Source organism: Pristis pectinata, chromosome 22 (genome assembly GCF_009764475.1).
Source record: "Pristis pectinata isolate sPriPec2 chromosome 22, sPriPec2.1.pri, whole genome shotgun sequence".
In the NCBI taxonomy this organism is placed as follows: Eukaryota; Metazoa; Chordata; class Chondrichthyes; order Rhinopristiformes; family Pristidae; genus Pristis; species Pristis pectinata.
Genome location: NC_067426.1, coordinates 25,183,922 through 25,197,897, shown reverse-complemented (window position 1 = coordinate 25,197,897; position 13,976 = coordinate 25,183,922). Strand labels below are relative to the sequence as shown.

The 13,976-nt window shown below is 39.4% G+C and overlaps 1 protein-coding gene across 1 annotated transcript in view; it reads left to right on the top strand.

Annotated features, from left to right (window-relative positions):
- LOC127581617 (CUB and sushi domain-containing protein 1-like) overlaps positions 1 to 13,976 on the top strand; it is a 1,418,367-nt gene that overhangs the window by 1,196,463 nt on the left and 207,928 nt on the right. The window contains 2 exon segments of the mRNA XM_052036133.1: positions 5,563 to 5,701; positions 7,942 to 8,129. Coding sequence (XP_051892093.1) covers positions 5,563 to 5,701; positions 7,942 to 8,129 — 327 coding nt within the window.

The window sequence follows — 13,976 nt, the reverse complement described above, 5'->3', positions numbered from 1 at the left end:
TTGGACATTGACTTCAAAACATTGGTCAGCAAATGCAGTATTTGCCTAAGTTGTATGATTTAGCCACAAAATCTCTTTTGCAGTTATGTCCTAAGCCCACTGTATCTTTTTAGAGAGTGCAGGGAAGCTTTTGTAATAAAGAGAATGACAGTTCTCTTCTAGTAATTAATAGTCACCTCAAGCGGATTGAAGTGATTGGGCAGCACAGTGATGACCCAGGTGGAGTCCTGACCTCGGGTGCTGCCTGTGTGGTGTTTGCACCTTCTCCCTGTGACCACATGGGTTTCCTCCCACATTTCCAAGATATGCGGGTTAATAGGTTAATTGTCCACTGTAAGTCACCTCTAATGTGTTGTTGTGTGGTAGAATCTGTGTGGTATTGATGGAAATATGGGAAGAATAAAATGGGTTTGGTGTAGGATGAATGTAAATGGTGCTGGATGATTGGTGCACAATCAGTGTGCAGGGCCTGTTTCCATGCTGCCTGACTCTATGACGTGTACTGCTACTGAATACACAAGGAAGTATTGAGCTCAATACAGACATGTTGTGTTTACCGGAGGAGGTTGCTTCTGACAATAGCCCCCAACTTTCAGGTCTACAATTGTGCAGCATAGAAACAGGCAATTCAGCCCACTGTGTCTATGCCAACCATCACACCTGTCTATACTAATCCTAATTGTCTGCAATTATTCCACATCCCTCTGTGCCTTGCTCATTCAAGTATCTGTCCAGATGCCTCTTGAACATTGTTACTGTTCCTGCCTCCACCACCTCCTCTAGCAGATCATTCCAGATACCATCTACTGTTTGGGTGAAAAATTTACCCATCAGATCCCCTTTAAACCTCTTCCCTCGCACCTAAAAACCTATGCCCCCTACTTTTAGACACCACTACCATGGAAAACAGACACTGGCTATCTACTCTATTTATGTCTCTCATAATTTTATGTACCTTTATCATATCACTTCTCAGCCTCCTTCACTCAAGAAAAAACAGACATAACCGATCCAATCTCCTCTGAGAACTCAAGCCATCCAATCCAAGCAACCTCCTTATGAAACTTTTCTGCACCCTCTGTAGCTTTATCATGTGCTTACTGTAATGTGGTGACCAGAACTTGGATCTACTCTACTTAAACATTCTCTGGTTCCTTCATATCATGCAACCAGTAGGTCAATGAAAGAGTTAAATGAGTGTTAAAGGAACAATTGAGGCAGGGATATTCAAAACTCAACATGAAACATTGCTTGGCCACTTCTTCCTGAAGTACAGAATAACTTCACACACAACTACAGGAGATAGCCCTGTAGAACTCCTAACGAAGAGAAGGTTGAAAGTGTGTATGAGACTTGTTCAACCAAATTTGGCTTCTAAAGTTAAACACCAACAGTTGATTCAAAAATGTCATCGATACTAAGCAGAAAGAAGACAGTTTTCATCAGAGTGAACTTACTTGTATTCTTAGTCCCCTTCCCCGCTCCCCCCCCCCCAATATGTTGAGCATTTTAGCGGGAGATGGGAACTACAGTGAAATTATACAGAGCCAAGATATTTAGTTGAAATTGGAGAAAAATGATCTTATGTAGACAAATGATCTTTGCAGGAGGTGAATCAACTGATAATGAAGTTGTGTTCAATTTCAATCCAATGCAGACTTCAAAGTGTGAAGTATCAAATCTGAGAAAGAAACAGAAGCTTTGAGTTTAAAAGAAGAACCAAATAGTCCGAATATTGGTCCAAATCTAGAAGGAGATCAGGAATATTTCCAGCTGGTGACCAGTTTAAATTTATAGTTGTCTTTCAATTAAAAGAGAAAACTAGTTATAGTTATGTGAAATGTGTTTCATGATAAGGTACCTGTGCCACACTATTAAAAGCATTAAAACCAGTATTGACAAATTTTTATTAAAAGGGAACAGGTTGGCAAGGACATGATTTTCTCTGTACATCTATGTATATGGGCATACTGGAAGCTTGCTGGATAGAGTGTCAAGTGTTGTGCCTGTTTTGTAATAGTGTAATAATGATACTGACTGAAATGCACAGTTCATAGCAGGAACTTGAAGACTCAATAGATCGAGTGTTCTACCTTGCAAATAAACCACCAGAGCTTGGAAATCAGACCTATTTTGCCTGGGTTTTATGTACAATCATGCAAAACATCCATTATATGTAAGTTTTAATGCAATAGCATCCATTTCCAGAGTAAGTTTCACCTATTGTGCAATTGAACTTGGCATTTCTATGTGTGATTTACGCAGTTAATACTCTGTCACTACCGACAAGAATTGGAGCAATAATGCATAACCTACAACCTTCATTTTCAACTCCCAGTAAAATAAGGAGCAAACCCAGTAACAAATCTCCAAAGGAACATGAATTAAAGTTTCTGCACTGGAACTTCGATGTGTAACTATCTGTCCGAGTTGTTTGTGCTTTTCACGTCACATGCAGCATGACTAGATTTCATGGTACTTATTGCACCTTAGCACAGCAGAGATATATGTGGTGATCTTTACCGAGTGATGAGATTGTGCCTGGTAGTTACTCATGGCCCAGGACTCAATTTATGTCAACATTCGTGGATGTGGGAGTGATCCTCAGACCAAAGTCATATGTCCTTCTCCTCTCTGGATTCTCTCTCACCTCCATGGCAGTGACTTAAGCTCTTGTACTATGGCTACTATAGAGAAAGTTACTTGAGGCTGAGACCCCCCTTTCCCATGATTCTCTACAGTCATCAGGAACAGTGCAGACCCTGTTAATGTAATAATCAGGGTGAAAATCAATCTAATGATTTGCTTAAAGATGCAAGTTAAAACAAAACTGCAGATGCTGGAAATCAAAAGCAAAACCAGAGAATACTTGAAATGTTCAGCTGAGTCAATTCTGTTTATCTTCCTACATATGCAGCCTTACTGGCTGAAGATTTTCTGTTTTTGTTTTGGATTTGTTTGAAGATTTTTTTTCCCCAATTTTACCTTGTTTTGGAGATTTACTGACTGGGCCTTAGGCTAAATGTAGCATGCACAGAGCACACCAAATGGTGCATGAATACAATTGTGAAGACTGATTTGTGAAAGTAAATAGCGGAAGATAAATATGATTTGAAAATCTTTCATTAGAGGCACTTCCTTGAAGACCTCGGGTTGTTTCTCAGAATGTTACATAGAATCAAAGTCATCTGGTTTGAAATTACGTTATTTCCTGTTGAAAATTAATATCTTTTTTTTCTACTGGATCAGTAATGCCAGTTGATTTGAAATTTGTCTAATCATATTTCTATCTTAAACTGGCATTCTGTGCAAGCTGCTTCCAACACTATGTGCAGAGAGTAGATCGCTGAAAGTTGCTGAGGGTGATAAAAGAAGCTTCAGTTTAGGGCAAGTGTCTAACATGACATTGCTAGAATTTACATTCCCACCACTCTTAGTGGTGGCTACATCTTCTTCATTTGCCTTTCCAGATAACTTACTGAGTGGTTCCCTGACTACTTCCTACTCTCTCATGTTGCTAAAGCCTTTATCCTCTCTCCTAATTATCTTAAACTTCCCTTTGTTCCTACATCTCTCCTTTAAGATATTGTCACAAAGTCCCATGATCGTTACTCTTCACTTGCTTCTGTTTCTTTCTCAATATAATTTACTTTCCCATTTAAACCAGATTAATATTTTAACTGGATTAGATTACAAAGAACAACAGGAATTTCCTGCAGATAAGATGTCCTAAAAGCTCAAAGTTAACTGGAATCAAAGTGGGCGGCACAGTAAAACAGCTAGTATAACTGCTGCCTTACAGCTCCAGTGATCCGAGTTCGATCCCTATCTCTGGTCTTGTCTGTGTGGAATTTGCAGGTTCTCCCTGGTGACCATACAGTTTCCTCCCACTGTTTCGGTTTCCTCCCACATCCTGAAGACATGCACGTTGGTGGGTTAATTGGCCACTGTAAATTGTCCCTGGTGTAGGTCTAGGTGTATGGTAGAATCTAGGGAGTGTTGATGGGGATTTGGGGAGCATAAAATGGGATTAGTGAAGGATTAATATAAAAAACAGGAGCTTGATGATAAGGGCTTGTTTCTGTTCTGCATGACTCTATGATTCTAAGGTGTTACACAGATCTTTTACTTGCTTATTACAGCAGTTTTACTTCCAACGAACTCACCGTCACTTCAGGAGGAGACGTAACTTGGAAATCTTCTGTGCGAATGAACTTCCCCCAAACCTGGGTTTAGCTCCAATTTATTTAAAGAGCTATTGTGCTGATTGGAGGATTTCTAACAAAAGCATAAACATAAAATAAATCTAAAAGCTTCATATGCCTCTTCTTTCTCCCCTCTTTGTGACTTGTAATGTTTTATCAAGGAATTCTTGGTAGGAAACAGAATAGATGTGCAAAGTGATGGATAAACAAAGCCAGTGCTAATGTCTTCATGTAACAGCATGGCTGTGTCTGAAATATACCAACACAGAGCAGACAGCTATTGAGCTGACTGCTGAGATTTGCAGCAGGAGCATTATTTTAGAACCTGTGAACTATGGAAAATGCATTTGTAACATCATGCAATGTAAGTCTTCTTGAAAGGCTGTGATTGAGAGAGGGGGGAGAGACAGAGAGAGATAGGAAGAGAGATCCAAAAGACGTCATTAAATCTAAGGTTCTAAAAGTCCATAATAGTCTTCACTGATCCAGCACTAACTCTGTTGGGAGGCCAGTGTGACACACCAGTTGTGGTGGGCATCTGCTGTTTATGGCAATTCCTACCATTACTTGCAAGGGACTGCTCCCTGCCGGTGCATGTTGTCAAAGGGAAACCTCACTTGTTCGCATTTGACAAGTCTTTATAAACTAGTGAGCAAGATAGGTTAAAGTGTACCTGTGAGACAAAATGGCCTGCAGAAATTGGGTCCAAGTCAGGTAGGTGACCCAGAACTCCAAAGAGTGGGGCTTTTTTTTTGAGGCTGGCACCTAGAGGAGCTGGTGGAAAACATCACTAGAATTGACATACTGGAAATTCTAAACAGTTTTGGGAAGCAGTCTTCAATAGGCTTTTGTGGGCCCTAGTTTTAAAGATAATGCTCCCAGTGTTTTTTTTAACTGCTAGATGCCCTGAACAATAGAGTGTGCTGTCCATGCTTGTCGCAGAGTAAGTAACACACACACACACACACACACACACACACACACACACACACACACACACACACACACACACACACACACACACACACACACACACCTGCAAGGTGCTGAAGGCAATTAGTGCCTGTGGAATTAATTGCACCAAGCTAAGGGACTCTGTCTTTGAGAAATGTTGAGAGGAGAGTTCCCAAGGAAAAGAAGCAGGGAAAATAATCCTGGCAAAGGCCTTGTCAGCTACTGATCTAACTGCCTGTATATTGATCTGCTCTAAGAGAGGGAGCAATCTGACATGAAAGATGGGGGTGAATCATTACTTGAAGTGTTTTACTTTTAACACAAGAGATTGATTTTATTCTTTTACTTTCTTATTTACTAAGTTAAGGACAATCTAATTCATAACTTCTTCTCATTTTCCCAGCTCCTTGCGGAGGGAATCTGACTGGGCCCACAGGAATTATCTTATCTCCCTTTTATCCCGAGCCCTATCCTCACGGCAAGGAGTGTGATTGGAAAGTGACAGTTTCACCTGATTATGTTATTGCCCTGACATTTCAGAGGTAAGTTTTGCATCAACGTGAGGTAATTAAAAGAGAATTGGACGACTGTTTGAGGTTGAGGAATTTACAGGAAAATGAAGACCAAGCCATTCCTTTTCCGAAGAGCTGCGTGGGTACAATGAACCAAAGAACTTCCTACTTCTCTATAATCTCTATTAACTGTGAAACATAAGACTTGTGACAAATGCACAAGATGAAATTCTTCTAAATATTAGACAGTCCACCATTATTTATTTTTCTAAGTTATACTGGGCACTGAACACACATAAGGGAGATTGAAGTGGACAATTCATCGTAGGAAATGCATGATGCAATTTGGATCAGGGGCTCGAAGTGCCAGTGTAGTGTTTTGTCTGTTCTGTTCAAGTTACGCAAATCAGATTTCAGATGCAGAGTTCAATGTACATGCATCAGTTCAAATCAAGTGCATGACCCTACCATTCATTTAGCACATACATTGGAGGGCAGATTTCTTTCCCACTGTGTACACAATCAATTTTAAAGGTTAAAAATGACTAACTCTATGATCTGCTGAATGACATATGTAATATCCGTTTTTTAAAATCATATTGAATGCAAATGTAAAAGTGTAAATTGCACATGTTAAAATATTTCTCAGAAATACAAAACTGTCGTTCTATTTCAAATGATTACACTCCTATCATGCTGGTTTTGCAAAATGCTAATTAGGAAATGCCAGAGTAATGGTTCCATAGGCAGTTGGAGGATGGCACTGTGACCTTTCCTCGACAGGAGGTTGCATCCTGGAATGATGTAGATGCCACATGCATTATCTCCTGCTGAAACCTTGCTAAACAACTGTGCTCTGTTGACTTGAACAGTATTGCATGACACCAGTTATTACTGCCTTGTCAGACCTGGGCAAAATGAAAAATATTTTACCTTTTTTTCCTGCAAATAATTGGAATTGAATAAAATAACCTGAAATTCTAGCCTATTTGCATACTTCACATCCTGTAATTCTTTGAGGGTTGAAAACAGGATTTCAACTGAAGTGAAAGGTCCTGCAAAAATCTTTGATTCCAGACAGAGATTTTCACGTTGAATGGCTCCTTTCCAATTATTCCTTGTTATCTACTTTGCTCAACGAACACAGAAAGATGCTTACTGAGAGATAGTGAAGAAGTTCTAGGAGAAAGTTATTCCCCCAACAAATTTTTAAAAATTCAGGATGTTATAATTTATAGATGTTTCCTGTATAAGCTCAATTCACACTCAATTCTCAGTGACAGTGAACATGAAAAGCAAAGGTTCTCGGCTTTAGTTTGAAAACTTTGAATATACCCAGTTGCTCCCATACTTTTCACAAAAGATGTGGGTAAAAGAAAATTTCCACCTTCTTTCTTCACTTTTCTGTTTTCTCTCTCGCTCTCTCTCACTCTTCTGTACTCTTTCTCATTCCTATTTGTATCCCACTTCCTAACCTTTTCAGTTTCTTCTCCTTAACTTTACTTCCATTCATCTGTGCTTTCTGTGTCTCCTTTCACCCTCCCTCACTGTGTGGCAGTTCAGGGGTCCCACTGTACTGCAATTACAGTGGAAAGTGGGCTCTGCAACTTAGTGGTCAGTGTCCCTTGAAAACTTTATCAAATCATCGAATAATACAGCACAGAAGGAAGTGATTCAGTCCATCAAGTTTGCACTAATTCTTTTAAAGAGGAAACACAGACATTAATATCAGATAACCATGATTTAAATAATCCACTTCAGGAATGCCATGTTCAACCCATAATATTCATGACACTCCAAGTCTTGCCGGCACTCCAGACCCTGGTGTTGCTCCAAAAGTGGGGAGGATTTTGGATTGTGCCACTGATTGTCAAAAAAGAATCAGAGTCTCCCTCATCATGAAAAAAATACTTAGCAAATGTGACTTTCCCATCTATTCCTCCCAACCCCAACACCCTCTTTTATATCTTTAGTCAGAATGACAGTACAAAACGGCTAGGTTTTGTTGCATTGGAGGGAAGAAAGTCTAACCATGGTGAGTGCAAAAATTAATAAAGACAAAGATTTAAATTCAGTTCATTCCAAGAAATAGAAGGGTCTTATTCATGGTAATTCTGACAATTGATCAAGGTGTGTGCTTATGGCATCTGAGACATCTACTGCTTTTGTAAAATAAAAATTGGGTCATGAAACACACTTCAAAAACAAAATCCCAGTTGTGCTTGATGAAGTTTTGAACATTATATTGAATCCTATCCCTCCTCTTTCAGCTTCAGTGTGGAACCAGGCTATGACTTCCTTCATATCTATGATGGACCAGATGCTCTCAGTCCACTGATCGGTAGCTTCCAAGGCTTGCAGGTGCCTGACAGAATAGAGAGCAGCAGCAACAACCTCTTTCTGGCCTTTCGGAGTGATGCCTCTGTCAGCATGATGGGATTTGTCCTTGAATATATGGGTAATTCATTTTCCTTCAAGCAGATAATTATGTAAGAAATATTTAAAAGAAAGTACTACTTGCACCAAAAACCCAAGAGAGAGTGTTAATGGACAATCCAGATGAATGCAACCTGCATGCAAAAATACATGTACACACTTGAATTCATTATTTTCTTTAAATTGTGTGTACATTTTGAAAAGAAAAATTGATTGTTCTGGGGTATGAATACTGTTGGTTAATTAGCTCTTGAAAAAAAAGCATTGGTGGAGAATGCTTCTGATATATTCCCAGAAAAAGAGCTGCCTGGTATGTCTGCGAATAAAGTTAGGGAGGTCATTGAGCAGGTATTGGATGGCAGAACCTGGTGGACAGGGTGGATGAGGAAAGAAAAGGTAAGTGACACTAGACAACTGCTTAATATTTATTGAGAGCAGATTGTTCTGCTGCTCTCTTGGCTGAGGAGTGATAATAGCCACTGTCACTGAGGAAACTAAACCCTCTCCGTCAAATCACTAATCCTTTTCTTAAACTGCTGCAATGGCTTTCAATCTGTAAAGCGCCCACCTGATGTAATGCCTCTGACTACAAGGAAAGGGGGAAAAAGGGACACAATGCAGCAATAGAATTCTAAGCTGTGATGCCCCTGTTTCAATAAGAATGTTTCAGAAGTGGGATTGGCCCATTTATACCATCCTAGTCCATGAGTTTTGCTTCAAATTGCTGGATCAGTGGAGTCAAGAGCTTTTACGAATTGTATGTTTGCCTTTCTGAAGGCAGTGGCGCAAAGAACATTGGACCAGATCACGCTGGATGCACCCTGCACCTTGCATTCACCTCTCTTGTGATGGCCATGGGCTTCCCGACATATCGCTGCCTCACTCCTGTGGTCATTCTGAGAGAGATCAGTGAGTGGCAACTCGGCTGCAGATGGAACAAGCTGAGACCCCTTCTAATGTTTCTAAGTATCTCCGATGATCAGGCATATTTTGGAGACAATTGTACAACACTTAAATAATTAAAAGTTTTAAAAATATATAAAAAGAAATAAATACATTTAAAACCACATTCATCTTATGTATATTATTTTTTAATTAAAGCACCCTTTTAGTGAAGGGAGGTAATTCCACTGAAATGAATGAGGCTCTGCTAAATTATGTGAGTCATGACTGGTGTAAAGATGAGGGATCAGCTGCAAAGTATTATGGGCCTCTTCAGCACAGTTTGTTATAGAATTGTCCCTGGATACAGTGGTCATTTTGGGAACAGAGTGTGAGGTCAGCTCACTGCCAACTGACCTCCAGTGTGCTCCACACTTAAGTCCCACTATATACAAGTTCAGAAAGGTGGAACACACTGACCTGCAAACTGTAGCTAACCACTGTCGTCTTTGGATCCCCCAGCTAACTGTCAGTGAGACTAAGCTCATTGAAAGAGAAATTAATTTGACATGTAAACCAAATGATACCTATGGGATAAAGCAGAAACAAAACTAAGAGACGGGAAAGTCAATTGTTATTCAGGGTTAATGCACATCTGTTGTAACTGATTCAAGTATCACACAAACTTTATCCTGCCAGCTTATTAACATGATTGTAATGGACTGTGATGATTGGCTGGAGGTGTCAGCAACACCTCCAATTTATAAATGGTTAGCACCAGTTAAAGCTATCCTATGGTACTTAAATCCTTTCAACATCTCAAAGAATAAGTGACTGTAGCAGGATGGAAGAATTCATTGTACAAGTGTGTCTCATACATGGCTTCTCACTGAAGTTCAATTCGGAGAATTGCTATATGAATCTATGACCCTCATTGCTCCTTGGCCAAATATCGCCTCATCCTGAAAACCTTGGGCTCAGGCTGAAAGATGATACATCTAGTACAATACAACTCCACTATTCTGGGTTATCAGACTGGACTTTTATGTTCAAGTCCCCAGAGTGGAACTGGAGTATGAAAGAGTGAGACTTGAACCCCTGATCCCATATCTCCTTCTTCATCTTCTAATACCTTCTCCTGCTCGGTGTTGCCTCTTGTTCGCTTTCTGAGTTGCACAGTATTTCTAAAGAGTATGCCCATCAGTGAACCCAGGTCTGGGAGCAACAGGTTTGTGCTGTAGCCCTGAGACCAGAGACCCCGAGCTTTAATGGCACTGCTCCCTGTGCATCTCATCTCTTTTAATGAATGCCAGAAAGAAACAACAATTTGTTGCTTCATGATGTCAGCCGAGGGAAAGCAATGCACAACTAACCTGAAAGTCAATGATCCGATTGGGTGACTCAAGAGGAGGGTGATGGGGGGAGGAGTGTTGTAGGTGGGGGCACAGTTGATTGTACGTTAGGAGAGGGATTTAGCCAGCTCCAAGATGATAGTTTTATGCTGATTGGTGTCAGTGATTTGCCATTTCTGGTGGGCATCAGCTATCCATGTGCCAATATCCCACCTAACATAGGATCTGCTGAGTTATGTCTGAATCAGCCATTGGAACTGATATCATAAATGGTGCAGCTGAACTGATGTGGATATAACACATGTAGTTAAATGAACATGAATGTGACTCAGGCAAAGGTTTCCCCTGACTAGTATTAGCCATGGCTCAGTGGCAGTAATCTAGTCTTTGCGTTAAAAAGCCATGGGGTTCAAGTCTCACTCTTTCATACTCCAGTTCCACTCTGGGGACTTGAACACAGAAGTCCAGTCTGCTAACCCAGGATAGTGGAGTTGTGTGGTACTAGATGTGTCATCTTGCAACCTGAGCCCTGACTGCCATCTCAGGTGGAGGTAAATTATTTCATGTTGCGACTTTGAAGAACAACAGGATGCTGTCTTTGGTATCTTGGCTAAATTAATGCTTCAACTAACCTCAATAAAATGATTTATCATTATCACTCTGCTTTTTTATGGAATTTGATTTGCACAAATTTGTTTCCACGTTTCCATATTATAAAACTAAATGCACTTCAAAAATCACTTCATTGACTGAAAAGACCTTTGAGATGTCCCGAGGTTATCTGAAAGCTCTAAATAAATGCAACTCTTTTTGTTTCTCTGATGTGAGGATGATGCAGAGATAAATGGAAGTGGTTGTCATTGGGACTATAGGGGATGTTGTCAAAATTGCTCTGAGCCATGCTGTATTTAATTGTCATGCAAATAAGTGCCACAGCAATGAGTACTAAAGGTTCTCTTGAAATACAGCGTCCTGATGCAAAGGACATCATTCTAATGTGCAGAAGTCTATTGTGGGCAGAGCTTTTTTTTGTTTACAAACAGTAAAGCAATTTAGCAGAATTATCATTCTATTCATGCTCGCATTAGCTATCCCAAAATTGTCCCTGCTGATGTTGCACAAATGATCTCTGCCTTCAGATAAGTGGTATCTTTATTTTTTAATCTTGGTAACTACTAATTTTTTTGGCTTTGAATAAAGAGGGGGATGGAAGGAGAATGAGAACGAAGGAATGAGTTGGAGGAAATAATAAAACGAAAGAAGGATGAGATTTGAACCAGCTAGCTTGAAGTCACTGCATGTTGGGATTCATTTTTTGTATTGCAATCTGGTTCCAAAGAGACAAGCGATTCTTACTTCTGGAGTGTTTGGCAATGTCTCCACCCTCATACGAAAGTAAAATTCAGCAGCTGCTGAAAATCTGAAACAAAATCAGGAAATGCTGAGGTACATGGCAGGCCAGGAGAGCGGAGCATACACAGTGTTTTGGGCTGCTAACCTTTTGTCAGAATGATAGAAGGTCAAAACTAAGCATTAACTCTGACCTGCTGAACATGTCCAACATTTTCTGTTGTTATCCTATGTGGAGAAGTCCCGAATTATGCCAGATGCAAGGTTTTCCAGTTTTTTGTACTCAGAATTGTCAATAATGACAAAATAATATTTTCAGTAAAGTCAAATTTGGTGTATTCTGCTTCATCCCAATGTCACGATACAGTAGTATAGAAATCTCAGTAAGAAGTCAAAGGTAAGTATGTTGGGAGCAATTTTCTTATTCTCAGCATCCAGTGAGAAAATTACGCTTTTATCATAAATCCCTCCAGTAAATTTCAGGTTGAATGAGACAGGGGATATCTGCAGTTTTAGCAAATAATTAACATCCAGTTAATTTAATATTTCTGATAGAAGCATCGATTTCGTTCTTTGCTGTCCTAATTCATTTCAGAAGTGTTCTCTGACTCCTCAATATTATATAAAGTTATTGAACAGACAATGCGAACAATGACAGTACCTCCAACAAAGTGGGTAATTTTCCATCCCTCCCTTTGGGTTGGCTCGTTCAACTCACTGTGCTTCATCCTCAAGAGCAGCACAACTCTGATTTCCATCCCACACTTTCCCTTTTGTAACAATCCTCTCTGTGTAACAGGTTGATAATTAGCACCTCAAGGTCTAGAGTCATTTCAGTAAGTAAACACAGAGTGTTTGTATGTTTCCAAATATAACCTGAAGTATTCCTGCATTACTAATAGTAAACAGTTTTGGTTGGATGTATTACTCACTTACAATAAGCAACTGAGAAAATGAGTTTGTTGGAAAGCAGAGTTACACATATAAAAAAGATTTCAGCTCAAGTACCTAAGTACTTGTGTTGGAACTCAGGAATCATGAATATACAATAGTATTTAATGATAGTTGGACTGCTGAAACAATTAAACAAAGTAACAAGCTTAGACTGCGGTGCACCTCAAGAGTTTTGCAGAGGGCATTCTTAAAGATTCAGTTTCCTATTTTTCATTCATTATCTAATTAAATGAAATGACAGTCACATTAAGGAAATGCTCCTGATGGCTTGAACCTCCAACGTATTGCAGCTGCGCGTTTGAGCTCTTGGTTCAACTCTGAACATCCAGTGTTCCAGATATAAAATGGCTCGGTCATTAAGTAATGTTGTGGCAGAATAGATATCTGGGACATTGCTGAAACAATTGAGGTCTTTTGTTAGTCAAAGTCAAAAGTCAAGTCTATTGTCATATGTACAAGTACATGCATGCTCAGTTGCAATGGAAAAACTTACTTGCAGTGGCATCACAGGCACATAGCATCATATAAACAGCAGTCACAAGAAAAAACATAAATTAAACATGAATTATACACAATTTTTACAAGTAAATCAACACAGAAATGAATTGTTATTCATATTTAGCTCCATATAATTTAAATTCTGTTAATTCACACTTCAGCATTTCTGAAAAAAAGACTTTGAAGTAAAAGCAAGGACACTAATTTCTGACCTAACTGGCTAAATTCACATTGACCATTTAGAGTTGCAGCCTACCACTTACAGCCCTCCCCCATACTTATCTGTAAGCCTCATGTCCAGTCCCAACTTAGCCTGCTTCATAAAATACACCATTTTGATGCTAAGGACATTACAGAGTGCAGAAATATATTTGTGGGCAGAACATTTTTTAAAAAAAACAATAAAGCAATTTAACAGATTCTGGGATATTGTCAGAAGCACACCCAGTTTTGAAGGGTGTTCAGTTTCCAAACTAGGATCTCATCAGTATAAATGCCAAGTCTTTTTTTCAAAACTCTCACCATGAGATTATCTTAAGAGCTTCATTGTCAGAAATCCTACAAGGGGACAAATCTATTTGCCAGAATCCCTTTCACAAATCAACCAGAAATAAAGACTGAGATGTACATCAATCTTCCTTCCCAATTTCTATTTACTCTTCATTATTTAAAAGTTTTTTTCCAGAAAGGTGAGAATGACTGACAGTTGAAATTTCTGACAGCACTTAAATGATACAAAATAAAGACAGAAATTAATGGGAAATATCCCCAGTGACACATCAGCTGTCACACTCTCTGCAATCCCATATTCAATTTCTTTCTCCTCAATGACA